Here is a 12,124-nt window from a genome sequence, read left to right on the forward strand (position 1 = left end):
CACAACAAGAGAAGCCATCACACGGCCAGTGATGGGCCCGTGCACCGCAACGAAGAGTAGCCTCCGCTCGCCGCAACTAGAGAAAGCCCGCGCACAGCAACGAAGACCCAATGCAGCCAAAAATAAATATATAAATAAGTAAATAAATTAAAAAAAATAAAGACACCCGATTTAACGCACGTGTTGATTCACCGACATTGAACTCACGGCAGCGGCACCAAGACTCATGCCTGAACGAAGCTTTCTCACTTAACGTGTTCCCCTCCATAAAGCACATCACAGCCGCCCTGGGCTTGGGGACCCGACACAGGATGTCAGCGCCACCTTGGGGCCACTTTAGATAGGGAAGTCACCAAAAAAAGGTATGAAATACCGCAAACATGACACTAAACAGACATGAGGGCTGAAGGGAGAAGGCAGAGCGCCACCTTGGCCCAACCTCAGCTGGGAGCCTGCACGTTGGGTGACTCGAAATGTTGTGCCACTTGGCAAGTGAACCCGTCCAGTGCCCGGAGTGCAGCTGGAGGGATCCTTTGAAAACACAAATCTGATCCCGGCTCCTCTGCTCAAAACCCTCCGGGGGCTTCTTTCTGGTCTCAGAGGGGCCCCACCACGCGGTGCGGGGCCGTATCCCTCTCTCCTCACTTTCTCTTTCTGGTCCTGCTCTTCTTGGCCCTGGACACGGTCAGCTTATCTTCCTTCTTTATTACTCTCTGCCCCCTGGGACGGGTGGATCGAGAGAGGTGGGATGTGGATCCGTTTGAAGGAACTACTAGGGCTGCCCAGGTGCGGTCCCTCCCCTCCGATCCCCTCCCCTCCCGTCCTGCGTACTCTTCTTGAAGAGCTTCTTCCGGCGTCCGGACAGGCTGAGCTGCTCATCCCCGCTGTCGCAGACGCAGGCCTCGCCGCCCTGTGCGTAGTACTTGGGCACCAGGTTGGAGACGGCCCTGCCCCCGGGCCGTGCGGGGCCCTTGCACTTGTGCAGCTTCAGCTTCCCCGCGGCGTCCTCCACGCACTGCCACTTCTGCAAGACACACCGCGTCCTCAGCCCTCCGGGCCTGGGCCAACCTGCTCGGCCGCTTCTCCTGACTGGCGGCTGCCCCACCGTTCCCGTCCACCCCGGAGACTTCCCTCTAGCGGCCTTAGCTGGACACGGGCTCAGACGGGCTCTGTGATTGGAACGAGCTGCTCCATCATGGATGGACACCTGTCCACCGTGGGAGGAGCACAGAAATGGTACCCAGGGTGATGCGCTGTGGCCGAGGGTGAGCCCTGTCACAGGGAGGCCCCTCTAAGCGAAGCTCCGGGGCCGCAGGGCATGGCTCGTGTGCAGGGAAGGGCCTTCCTGGAAGGTGCAGCATGAGACGGGCAGTGGCACTGGGGCTGGGGGGATGGGGGAGGGAGGGCAGTTGAGCAGGGCTGTGACTGCATCTGCCGGCAGGGGAATGTCTGGGCTGGGCTGGGGTCCTGGAGGACCTAGAGCTGTAAGTCTGGGGGCCATGGCTCGATGCCTCTGCTGCCAGTCTAGGCCCCCAACCCACCCCCGGCGCTCCTTTCCTTTGGGTTAAGCAGTGCGCTCAGATAATCTGTTCTGAAGATGCCGATACTTGCCCTCTCCCCTTCCTGGGACTACCAGACCCTCAATCTGCAGGGAGAGAGGGGGGAGGGACCAGCAGGGGGATTCGACAACAATCCCAGGGGGACAAAGGGCCCCTTGGTCTCATCGGCTCATTTCTTGTAGCTCAGAACTGAAATCGGAACCGCTTCTGGGATCTGCCCAGATCATCAGCTCCAGGAGGGCAGGGCTTTCTGTCCAGGGCGTCTGAGGCTGTTGCTGCCCCAGTGCCTGGAACCGTGCCCGGCTACAGAGGCAGCACTGAATGCCGCTCCAGTGTAAACCAAAGCTCTCGCTCAGCGGCACAGACAGGTACTTCCCAGACAAGATGCCCTCCAGAGCATGGGGAGGGGTCGGGGGTTGTGAACAAACGCTGGGCGGCCAGGGGCACAGCCACGAGGACAGGTGGCTGCTAATTCTGAGTCTAGTGATAAGACAGAGCTGCCTGGATGCAGCCTGTGAGACCCACCCAGCTCATGCCCTGGCCTTGGCAGCCTTGGTCTATTAATGAGAAATGGAATGGGGAGGCCCTGGCTTTACTTATTCTTACTGGTGAAACAGGCATGCATCTTCAGGCCTGAGCCGCTGTGGACGAGCTCAAAGTCCCAGCTCACAGACCGAGGCAGGGAAGCACCTCCTGTCTGCCCTGCTTGCTCGTCAGCCCTCCCCTCCCCGCAACCTCCGAACCGCGCCTCCTGCTTGGGTCCCTCTTTACAAGCTTCTGCCCCCACCCCTCCCCTCTCCTCCCCAGCGCCCACCTCGGCCTCCTCAGAAAGTTCAGACTCTCCGAAACATCAGTCACAGTTTCTGCTACCTCTAAATACTACTTGGATTATAATTTCCTTAATATTTCTCTTGAAATCAATTCACATTTTTAAAACTTATTTACTTAAAAAGGTAATTTCCTATTATTCCTATATAAGTGGAAAACCAGCCACAATGATGCTCTGGGAGAGTGAATACAATGTAAATGGTTATTTAACTTTGTAAATACTGTGCAGAGGTTGGCTATGTCTTTGTTAAAGAGGGATTGGGCATGAGTCACAGCAGCTAAAGACACACGTGCACCCCCAGGAGACTTTGCCTCTAATGTGAGCAGGATTGGAAGAACTTTCTGAGTGTCGCCTGTACCACCTGGCATCACCCTGCGTCTCACACATCAGCAGGGGCGCTGGCCCCACTGGCTCCGCTGGTCTGAAGGCCGAGGAGCAGGCCTGAGTCGTGGTTAGCTGGGGTGGCCACTGGGAGGGAAGAAGGGAGGGCAGGGGTACCATCCCCAGCCCCAGGGCACCAGCCGAGCATCCTCACCTGCCCCAGCTGCTCGCACGCGGTCTGGTACTCGGCCCGCTGACACAGGTCTTTCACACGCTGGTACTTGGGCAGGAAGTTCTCCTCCGGGGCATCCACCTTGTCACTGTCCCTCTTGTGGAGCAGTTTGCTGTGGGGCAGAGAGCGGAAGTGGGGCTGGCCGCCCAGCCCTGGAGGAGTGCACGGCCCCGCTCAGCCCTGGTATAGGGTCACCACGGAGGATGCAGGTCCAGCCAGGCCACATCTTCTGATTGTCAACAGACTTAAGAAATGGGGATTTTCTACAAACAACAAATGCTGGAGAGCGTGTGGAGAAAAGGGAACCCTCTTGCACTGTTGGTGGGAATGTAAATTGATACAGCCACTATGGAGAACAGTATGGAGGTTCCTTAAAAAACTAAAAACAATTACCATACGACCCAGCAATCCCACTACTGGGCATATACCCAGAGAAAACCATAATTCAAAAAGACACGTGCACCCCAACGTTCATTGCAGCACTATTTACAATAGCCAGGTCATGGAAGCAACCTAAATGCCCATCGACAGACGAATGGATAAAGAAGATGTGGTACATATATAAATGGAATATTAGCCATAAAAAGGAACGAAATTGGGTCATTTGTAGAGACGTGGATGGATCTAGAGACTGTCATACAGAGCGAAGTAAGTCAGAAAGAGAAAAACAGATGCCGTATATTAACACATATATGTGGAACCTAGAAAAATGGTACAGATGAACCGGTTTGCAGGGCAGAAATTGAGACACAGATGCAGAGAACAAACGTATGGACACCAAGGGGGGAAAGCGGCAGGGGTGTGTGTGTGATGAATTGGGAGATTGGGATTGACATGTATACACTGATGTGTATAAAATGGATGACTAATAAGAACCTGCTGTATAAAAAAATAAATAAAATAAAATTCAAAAATTCAAAAAAGAAATAAAAGGAAATGGGGATTTAATAAAAATTCTCCCAAATTACATGAGTTGGCAATAAGTTAAAAAGCATGTGAGACATTATACAGACAGGACAAAACGTGTCTGAAGGATACAGGTGGCCTCCAGATGCAAATTCTATGTCAACCATAGGAAAAGCGAACGGGCTTCCTTGTATACAGGAGGCTGTGGACACAAATTCCCAGCCCCTGGTGGAAGGTGTCATAATAGCAATGGGATCCCTCCTGCCCTCGACAGTGAGATCTTTAATATCATGGGTGCAGGTGGGGCTGCCAGGTGCTTCCTGGGACAGGGCAGAAGGGGGTTACCCAGGTGCTGCTCAGCTCAAATGTCCTGGGGCAGCTCCTCCAGGCCCTGGCACTCACCCTCTCTCCACCAGGAAGGAGTCCCGCCAGACCCTCATCTTCTTTTTCAAGTGAAACCTGGGGGAAAAAAGCACACTTCCATCTTCTCATCAATGTGTGGGGCTCATGTGTCCCTCTGTCCTCCCAGAGGCAGGGATGGTGCTCAGAGCCAGCCTTGGTTCACAATCAGCACAGACCCGGGGGCCAGTTGGGGCGAGCGGAGGATGCTCACACCCCCCAGGGCAGAGCTGTATTTCCCCAGAGACTTGGGTCTGAAGGTACATGGGGCAGAAATGACCCAGGTCAAAGTTGCTCTAAGTCACACATAGTCGTGTGTGTGTGTGTCTCCGTGCCTCCCAGGAAGTCCAACAGTTCCCCAGTGTCAGAAGAGATCGCTTCCTCTTTAGTTCAGCACCAGATGCAACTTGTCCTGACTTCAGGTTAATTACATTGTGTTTTGGCAGGATTTTTTTCTCTTTGATCCTCTGCAGTTGGATTTGTGTAATTTAAGTGTGCATTTCATGTCGTTTCACTCTATCATTTCCATCTCCCAGATGGGGCCTCAGGCTGAGAGAGGAAGCTTCCATCCTGCACCTGACTCCGGGGTGTCCTGGCTCCCAACCCAGTGCCCCCGCCCCCCAAAACATGCCCATTTTGTACTCTTAAAGCTCATAACACCTTCTAGTCAGAGGGAGGAGGCTCAACAGAGGTGGTTCCTCCTACAGGACAATCGGATGTGGACAGACAGTGCCCATCAGGGCTGGACCCGCTGAGCTGCAGGAGATACAAGCTGGAGGCTGCATCAGTGCTGTGAGGCTAACTCAGTGGGCAGTAGCACTGGTGGCCACTAGATGTCGCTGCTGCCGCAGCAGTGAAAGTGTCCTCCTCCTTTCCTGTCCCCGCCAGACTCAACTCACCTTCCCACCTAGTTTTTGCTCACCATCACTGTTCTTTTTTCTGCCTCCAGCACACCTAGGAATATGTTCCCATCATACCATCCGGCCTTAGAGCATGACGATTAAGAGACTCTAGCTGTAGCCTAGAGGCTGAATGCCCGGAGTTGGGTCCAGACCTGCTAAGAGACCTCTGACAAGTCACTTGACTTCTCTGGATTCAATTTCCAAATTGCTAAGATGGGATCATAATAATGCCTACCTCACTGCGTTACCGTGAGGATCAAAATGATAAAATCCCCTACAAAGCATAGCAAAGGCCTGGCATATAGTACGTGCTTAATTAGTGTGGATATTTTTTCAAGTTTTATACAATTTTAGTGCTGGAGGGTCCTCGACTGGTCACCGTGGCCATATTCCAGCTGGGAAGGTGGACTCTTAGAGAGGGGGCTTCTTTCTCTCCCACGGCAGGTTAAGTGGTCAGGATGGGGGGCCCTAGAGCCCCAGCTCCTGACCTTGGAAATACCCCCTCTCAGATCCACACGGCTCGGCCACGAGTTTGTACAGTTCGGGATGCCCGGTACCCCAGCACCCACCCCGGCCCCTCACCGATTTGCTGGCCGCTCTGTGTCCAGCAGCTTGAGGATGGATTTCCCGTCCATATCCGAGGGGATGTCCAGTCCTGCGATGTCCAGGATGGTGGGGGCCAGGTCAATGTTGAGGACAATGTGGGGATTCCTGAGGGAGGCATGGAGAACAGGACTCAGTCACCTGGGCAGTGATGACCCAGCCTCCCTCGGGAGAGGGGCCGCCGGAGGGATGGAGACCGCCAGGGGCTGACGCCCTGAAGGTGGGAAAGCTGCCACTGATCGTGTCACTCTCCTGCACCTCAGCCGTCAAAGCTCCCCTCTGTGCCCCAATTCAGCTAAACCCCACCCCTAACCTGTACCCGCCACACCACCACAGGGGCTGCACTTCACAGGCCCCAGCTGGCTTCTGCTTGTCTGTTTCTTCTGCCAGGAATGCCCTCCCTGCCCCCACTCTCTGAGCAAAGGACACCTTCCTTTAAGACACACCCCAAATCCTGGATCTTCCCCCGGACCCTTCTCTGAACCTCTGAGGCAAACACTGGCCCCCTTGCTTTTCCTAGAAGGCCAAGAACAGTCTGGCCTCAGGGCCTTTGTCCTTGTGTCCCCTCTGCCCGGAATGTTCTTCTTCCAGACTCCAGTGAGCACTCTCACTCACCACCTTTAGTTCTTCCCTCAACGATTACCAAGTGGCCCCAAGATCCCCATGCTCTGGGGCTCACACCCCACTGTGATCCCCTCCCCTTGAAGGTGGGCCAAACAGCTGGAACATGGCAAAGGTGATGGGGATGTCAGACCAAGGTGATGTCACGAGACATACGACTCTGTCTTGTTAGCTGATCCTCCCTCATTTCTTAGTATCCCCTGGCTGGCTTTGAAGAACAAAGCTGCCATAAGATCACCCCTAGCAAGGACGCCTGCTGAGTACTCTGAGAGGCAGGCTGTGTGAGTTCAAGTCCTCTGTTTGCACTTGAACAGCCCCCGGAGTGGGGAAACAGGTCCTTCCCCAGTTGAGCCTCCAGATGAGACAGCAGCCCTGGCTGATGCCTTGATTTCAGCCTAAGCAGAGGACAGACCTAAGCTACGCCTAGACTTCTGACCCACAGAAACTCTGAGATAAAGCACGTGTGTTGCTTTCAGTTGCTAAGTTTCTAGTGATTTGTTACACAGCACAGATTACGGACACAAGGCCCTTCCTGAGGACCCCATTTAGAACTGCACCCCTCCCCGTGCTCAGCCCCTTCTTTGCTCTGTCTTGCTCCTGAAGCCTTGTCACGCTCGCGTTTTACTATGTATTTTACTCATTTAACTGGTTGGTTGTCTATTGCCCAATTAGAATCTAATGGGAAGGCAGTCGTTTTTGTCTGTCTTGTTCACTTCTCTATCTGTAGTACTTTTACACTTAGAGAACACAGTAGGTGCTCAGTAAGTGTTAGTTAAGTGAGTTTTGTTATTTACCGCTGCCATGTGTCTGTCACTTCTTCCGTGTCCTGCTTCTACATGGGGTGTTCCCGACATGGTGGTTAAGTGACTTTCAGGCTGTGCCCGGCACAGGGCCTGCACCGGTTGGATGGATCATGGCCGCATGGACACATTCTCCATCAAGGTGGCACAGTGCCCTCCCGGCCCCTGTCTGGTTCCCTGGGGTTGGGGGGCAGGGCCTGGGTCCGAGGGTCTCGGATGTCTTTCACTTCCTCTCTCTCTCTAGCCCAGCACCTTGTGAACACTGGACAGGTAGTCAGGTGTGCTGGTTTCAGGGGAACCACTGACTGAAACCGCCCGTCCTGACCAGGCAGGTAGTAATCATTTGCATGAGTTATCTTACAGCAGGAGGTCCTGGTAAGGAACGCGGAACTGACACGCTACCACCAATCAGAAGAATTCGGGAAAGGTCAAAAGGAGAGAGGAGACGCCAGTCCATATGTCCTACCAACCTCCCAGAATCCTTCTTGCTAGAATCTATCTTGGTTGAGCGATGTGCGGGCTACCAGGAAGGACCCTGAGTCAGAATGATTGGCCAGAGACAACCCGGAAACTAACCCCATTACCGTAAAACCCCAGACTGTGAGCCACGTGGCAGAGCAGTTCTCCTGGGGTCCCCAGCCCTCCTGCTCTCCCCTGTCTCAGAGAGAGAGGGAGGCTGCTCTCTCTCTTGCTTTGTCAGTACCTGTGTCTCCTCAGACAATTCCTTTCTGAGTGTTAGACAAGAGCCCACTCTTGGGTTCTGGAAGGGGTCCCCATTCCTGCGACACTGGGGTGGTCATGGGGGTGAGGCTGGGGAAGGTGGGTGAGGCTGCCTGGTGGAGGGGCTTGAAGCTGGCAAGAGGCGTGACCAGACCACTTAATCAGGCAGGAGGAGGGAGCTGGAAAAGTTCGTTGGGTGAGGGGGCGCCAGGGTGAATGTTGGCAACTAGCAGCTGGATTGACCTGAGGTTGTCCGCGGGTCCTGCTGCCCCCAGGCTGGGTGGGACGGACAGGACTGCTTTTCCCACCCAGCACCCACACCTTGCTTGGTGGGAATAGTTACCACTTCTGGAGGCACTACCTGGCCCCATTCAGATTCCACCGCCTGATGTACTCAGCCTGGTCACACAAGGTTTTCTATCACCCTGGCTACAGTGAGTGGCTCAGGGATGGACACGTGACCAGTCAGGGCAGTGAGAGTCAGCCTCAGGGCTTCCGTTCAAACCACTTTTAGGCCATTTCCCAAGCGGAATGGCCTAAAAGTCTGGGGCTGTGGTGACCCTGCCACCATGAGAAAAAAGCTGGCCTGAGAATGAAGCCAATTCAGAGGATGCAGGACTGAGAGATGGAAAATGAGAGCTTCCTGTTGTCATTGTGTGACTGCTGGATCCCACCATACCTGAAGCCAGCACTAACCTTGGACTTTCCAGTTACTTTAGTGACTGCATTCCTCATATCCTATTTTATTTGCCTTGTTCAGTTTGAGAGTCATTTCCGTTCACAACTCAAGGAGTCCTGGCTGTCAGCCCCAAGTCTGACATTAGCACTCTCTTTCTCTGTGGTTTTGGGTCCTAAGAACCAGATCACAGACTCTGAGGCTGACCAATACAATAAGAGATGCTGGATTATAGTTCTGTCCACCTTCGTTTTTCGAAAGCAAATAATCCCAGTGACTTTAATGGTCCTATATATTCTTACCTAAAAAGGAAAAACATTTACAAATATCAAAGTCCCAGTTTTGAGACGAATTCCAGCTCCTTCCCCCCTGTGCCATGTAACCTCAGGCAACTTAACCTGTGCCTCTGTTTCCTTGCGTTTAAAACAGGGACAATCCTAGCATCCACCTTACAGGGTTGCTGTCACGCGTAAGTGGATTACCTGGATATAAGGGCTTAGACCAAAGCCTGAAGAATCAGCACTGGATCAGCACAGCTATCGCTGTAATAGCTATTATTATAGGCGGGGCCCTGAAATCCAGACAGGCAGGGATTTGATGAGGTTGGCAGAGGAACAGTGATGAGGCTGGGCTAGAGCTCACACCGTCTGCTTTCTGGAATTTCCACCAAACATCCCAGGCGGTGGGAACATCTTGGTCCTAAGACGGCGCTGCCAACGCCCTTTCGGGAGGAATTCTGAACAAAGCCGAGTCCGTGCCCGTGTGTGGTCTCGGCTCAGAGGGAAGTCAGACCTGATGCGCACCTGAGCGGTGACTTATCTGCATTTCAAAACACGTCCGAGTTGGTCTCCATGATGTCTGGGCTCATCCGAGGACGCTCCTGCTGTGATTCCTGGCCTCTCTACCTCTCCCTGCCCCAGACACGGCATTTTTGCTGCCAGAACATATCATTTCAAAGGTTAACCCAAGGGCAATGCTGGCCAAGGGCCCACGTGGCCCTCGAGGAAGGATGGGGGAGGCTGCTTCCCTTAGCGCTGTGGCCAAGCTGGCCCAGCTGATCTCAGTGGATGACGCCGCCCGGGCCGAGATGGCTGGGCTCCTCCCTGACAACCTCCAGACCCAAAGACCGCTCAGGCCAGACAGAAGTCGAGGTGGCAAGCCCATGCATTGGTGGTGACACATACACAGTCCAGGTCCCCGATTCCCCGGCACAGTGCCCACCATGGATGGTCTGTTTTCACAGGTGATAACAGCTCCCCGATTCCCCGGCACAGTGCCCACCATGGATGGTCTGTTTTCACAGGTGCTAACAGCTCCCGGCCTCTCCTTCCCCAGTAGAGGGGTGTGCAATCCTCCCTGGGTGGCATCACCACCGTTTCGCTCGGCACCGAGGTCCGCCTGCCTGAATCGTGTGCCGCCCCGGGGAGTGGCACGGGGCTGCCCGCTGAGCTGCCTGCCCATCCGGGTGCCAGTGGAGCCTGGAGGCCTCCCTGGGACTTTGGGGTGCTGGGGAGGGGTGGGTGATGCACTTACAGCGAGCCGGCCTCCACGTTGGGGCCCCTAACATAGAACGGGACCCTGATGTCGAACTCGTAGGGCATGGACTTCCCTTTCACCAGGCCGAACTGGCCGATGTGGTAGCCGTGGTCGGCGGTGTACACGACATACGTGTTGTCCAGCTCACCTGTCTCAACCAGCATGTTGTAAATCTGAAACGCAGGCGGGGTGGTGAGGACACGCGGAGGGAAGGCGGGCAGTGCGCCCGGCCCACTGTCCCAAAACACGATGCTGTGCTGGGGGCTCAGGCCCCTGTCCCTCCGGCTTCGGGTCTTCGCTCAACTGTCACCTCTCGGCGGGGCCCCTGGGGCTGACCCATGCATCACTGTAGCCTCCCCACCTCCTGTCCCCCTTTACTTGTCTTCCCAGCACTTCTCACCTCCCTCTCTTCTACTTATTCGTAGACTGTGTCCCTGCATCAGAATGTACGCCCCATCAGGGCAGGGACTGCTGTCATTTTATTCCCTGCTGTGTCCCATGTGTGCTGGCACTCGACAAATGCTGTTGGGTGAATGAGTGAATGAGTGAATGAGTGAATGGCCTGGGGCAGGAGTCTGTGATCTACAACAGCGCTGCGCGACAGAACTTTCTGCAACGCTGGCAGTGTTGACACCTACAGCACCAGCCACACTTGGTTACTCAGCACTTCAAACGCGGCCAGTGCACCTGAGAAACTAAATTTGAAATGTCATTGTATTTTACTGAATTTAAATAGTCATGGATAAAATTTAAGAAATATATCCATGCAATGGAGTATTATTTAGCAATAATAGTAATAAAAAATGAAGCGCTGAACATGCCCCCACCCGGATGAACCTTGAAATCATCACACTGAGTGACCACATATTGTAGGACTCGTCTTACATGAAATGTCCAGGATCCACAGAGACACAGAGTAGATGAGCAGGTGGCTAAGGCGAAGGGGTGAGGTGGGGGGAGGTTGGGGTAATGGCTAAGGGCTGCGGGGTTTCTCTCTGGGGTGATGGAACTTCTAAAATCGACCGTGATCGTACAACCCTGCAGACATATGAAAACCACTGAAACATACACTTGAATTGGGTGAGCTAGGGGGTATGTGGATCATAGCCCCATAAAGCTGCTAAAAAAAACGTCCGCAGCTGCGGGCGGCTCCTACAGTGAACAGAGCAGAGCTGGAATACAAGCTCCCCGAGGGCAGGGGTTTCGTCTGGATTGCTCAGAGCTGTTTCCCTGGCCCGGAAGGGCGCCTCTTCCTTCTGCCTCTGTTTCCATTCCTCTCCAGATGATGATGCTCGGAGGGGTGTGGGGGGAGGGGCAGGGAGGCTGCCGGCCTGGCGTGGCTGGGATGCTTGGGGGTAGGAGGGTGGCCTACCGTCTCCATGGAGTCATCCACGGACAGGAGGGTCTGCAGGCGCTTCCGCTGCAGCATGTTGGTGAACTGCATGTGGATGGGCTTCATGGGCCCCGTGTAGCGCATGATCCAGTGCTTGTCGGGGTTGGGTGCATAGTTGTAGCTCGGTGTGCTGGCGGGCAGACAGGCACAGAGGTCAGGTCAGGCCAGGGGTGGGGGGTGCCTGGGCCCCGCCCCCAGGTCCCCCCACGCCTCAGGGGAGCAGCCTTCCCCGCGCTGGGGCTGCAGCTCAGGGTGAAGCCGCCCCCACCTGGACGCCAGAGCGTCGGGGGCTCTGCCCCACGTCAGGTCAGCATCTCTCCACATGCGGGGTGTGCACGTGGGAAGACTGGGGGGCACAGCCGTAGGTAACCTGGAGCCCCAAAGGGAGAACGTCCCTCCCATTTAAGCCCGGTCAGCACGCCCGTCACGTGAAGGCTAAAGACTCAGTCTGTGCCGGGCTCTCCTCAGCATCTCTCTAGAATCTGCTCGCCTCCCTTTTGAAAGAAGGAGAGGGCCTCCTGTGGGCACAGCACCCAACTCTAATTTACTAGCACTGCATTTACTCTTCAGTTACCTTGGGTAGATGGCAAATGACAGTTATCGTGGTTAATTAAGGCGTGACTACCG

The 12,124-nt window shown here is 54.6% G+C and overlaps 1 protein-coding gene across 3 annotated transcripts in view; it reads right to left on the minus strand.

The window, feature by feature from the left end:
• SULF2 (sulfatase 2) overlaps positions 1–12,124 on the minus strand; it is a 148,594-nt gene that overhangs the window by 20,697 nt on the left and 115,773 nt on the right. For all 3 annotated transcript variants that reach the window (XM_082670578.1, XM_082670576.1, XM_082670577.1), the window contains exons 6-11: positions 11,477–11,627; positions 10,102–10,277; positions 5,731–5,859; positions 4,250–4,306; positions 2,924–3,053; positions 832–1,024 (exon numbers count right to left, since the gene is read on the minus strand). In XM_082670578.1, the coding sequence (XP_082526704.1) occupies positions 832–1,024; positions 2,924–3,053; positions 4,250–4,306; positions 5,731–5,859; positions 10,102–10,277; positions 11,477–11,627 (836 nt within the window). The remainder of the gene's footprint in view (positions 1–831; positions 1,025–2,923; positions 3,054–4,249; positions 4,307–5,730; positions 5,860–10,101; positions 10,278–11,476; positions 11,628–12,124) is intronic.

Source organism: Grampus griseus (genome assembly GCF_964374135.1).
Source record: "Grampus griseus genome assembly, chromosome: 14".
NCBI lineage: Eukaryota > Metazoa > Chordata > Mammalia > Artiodactyla > Delphinidae > Grampus > Grampus griseus.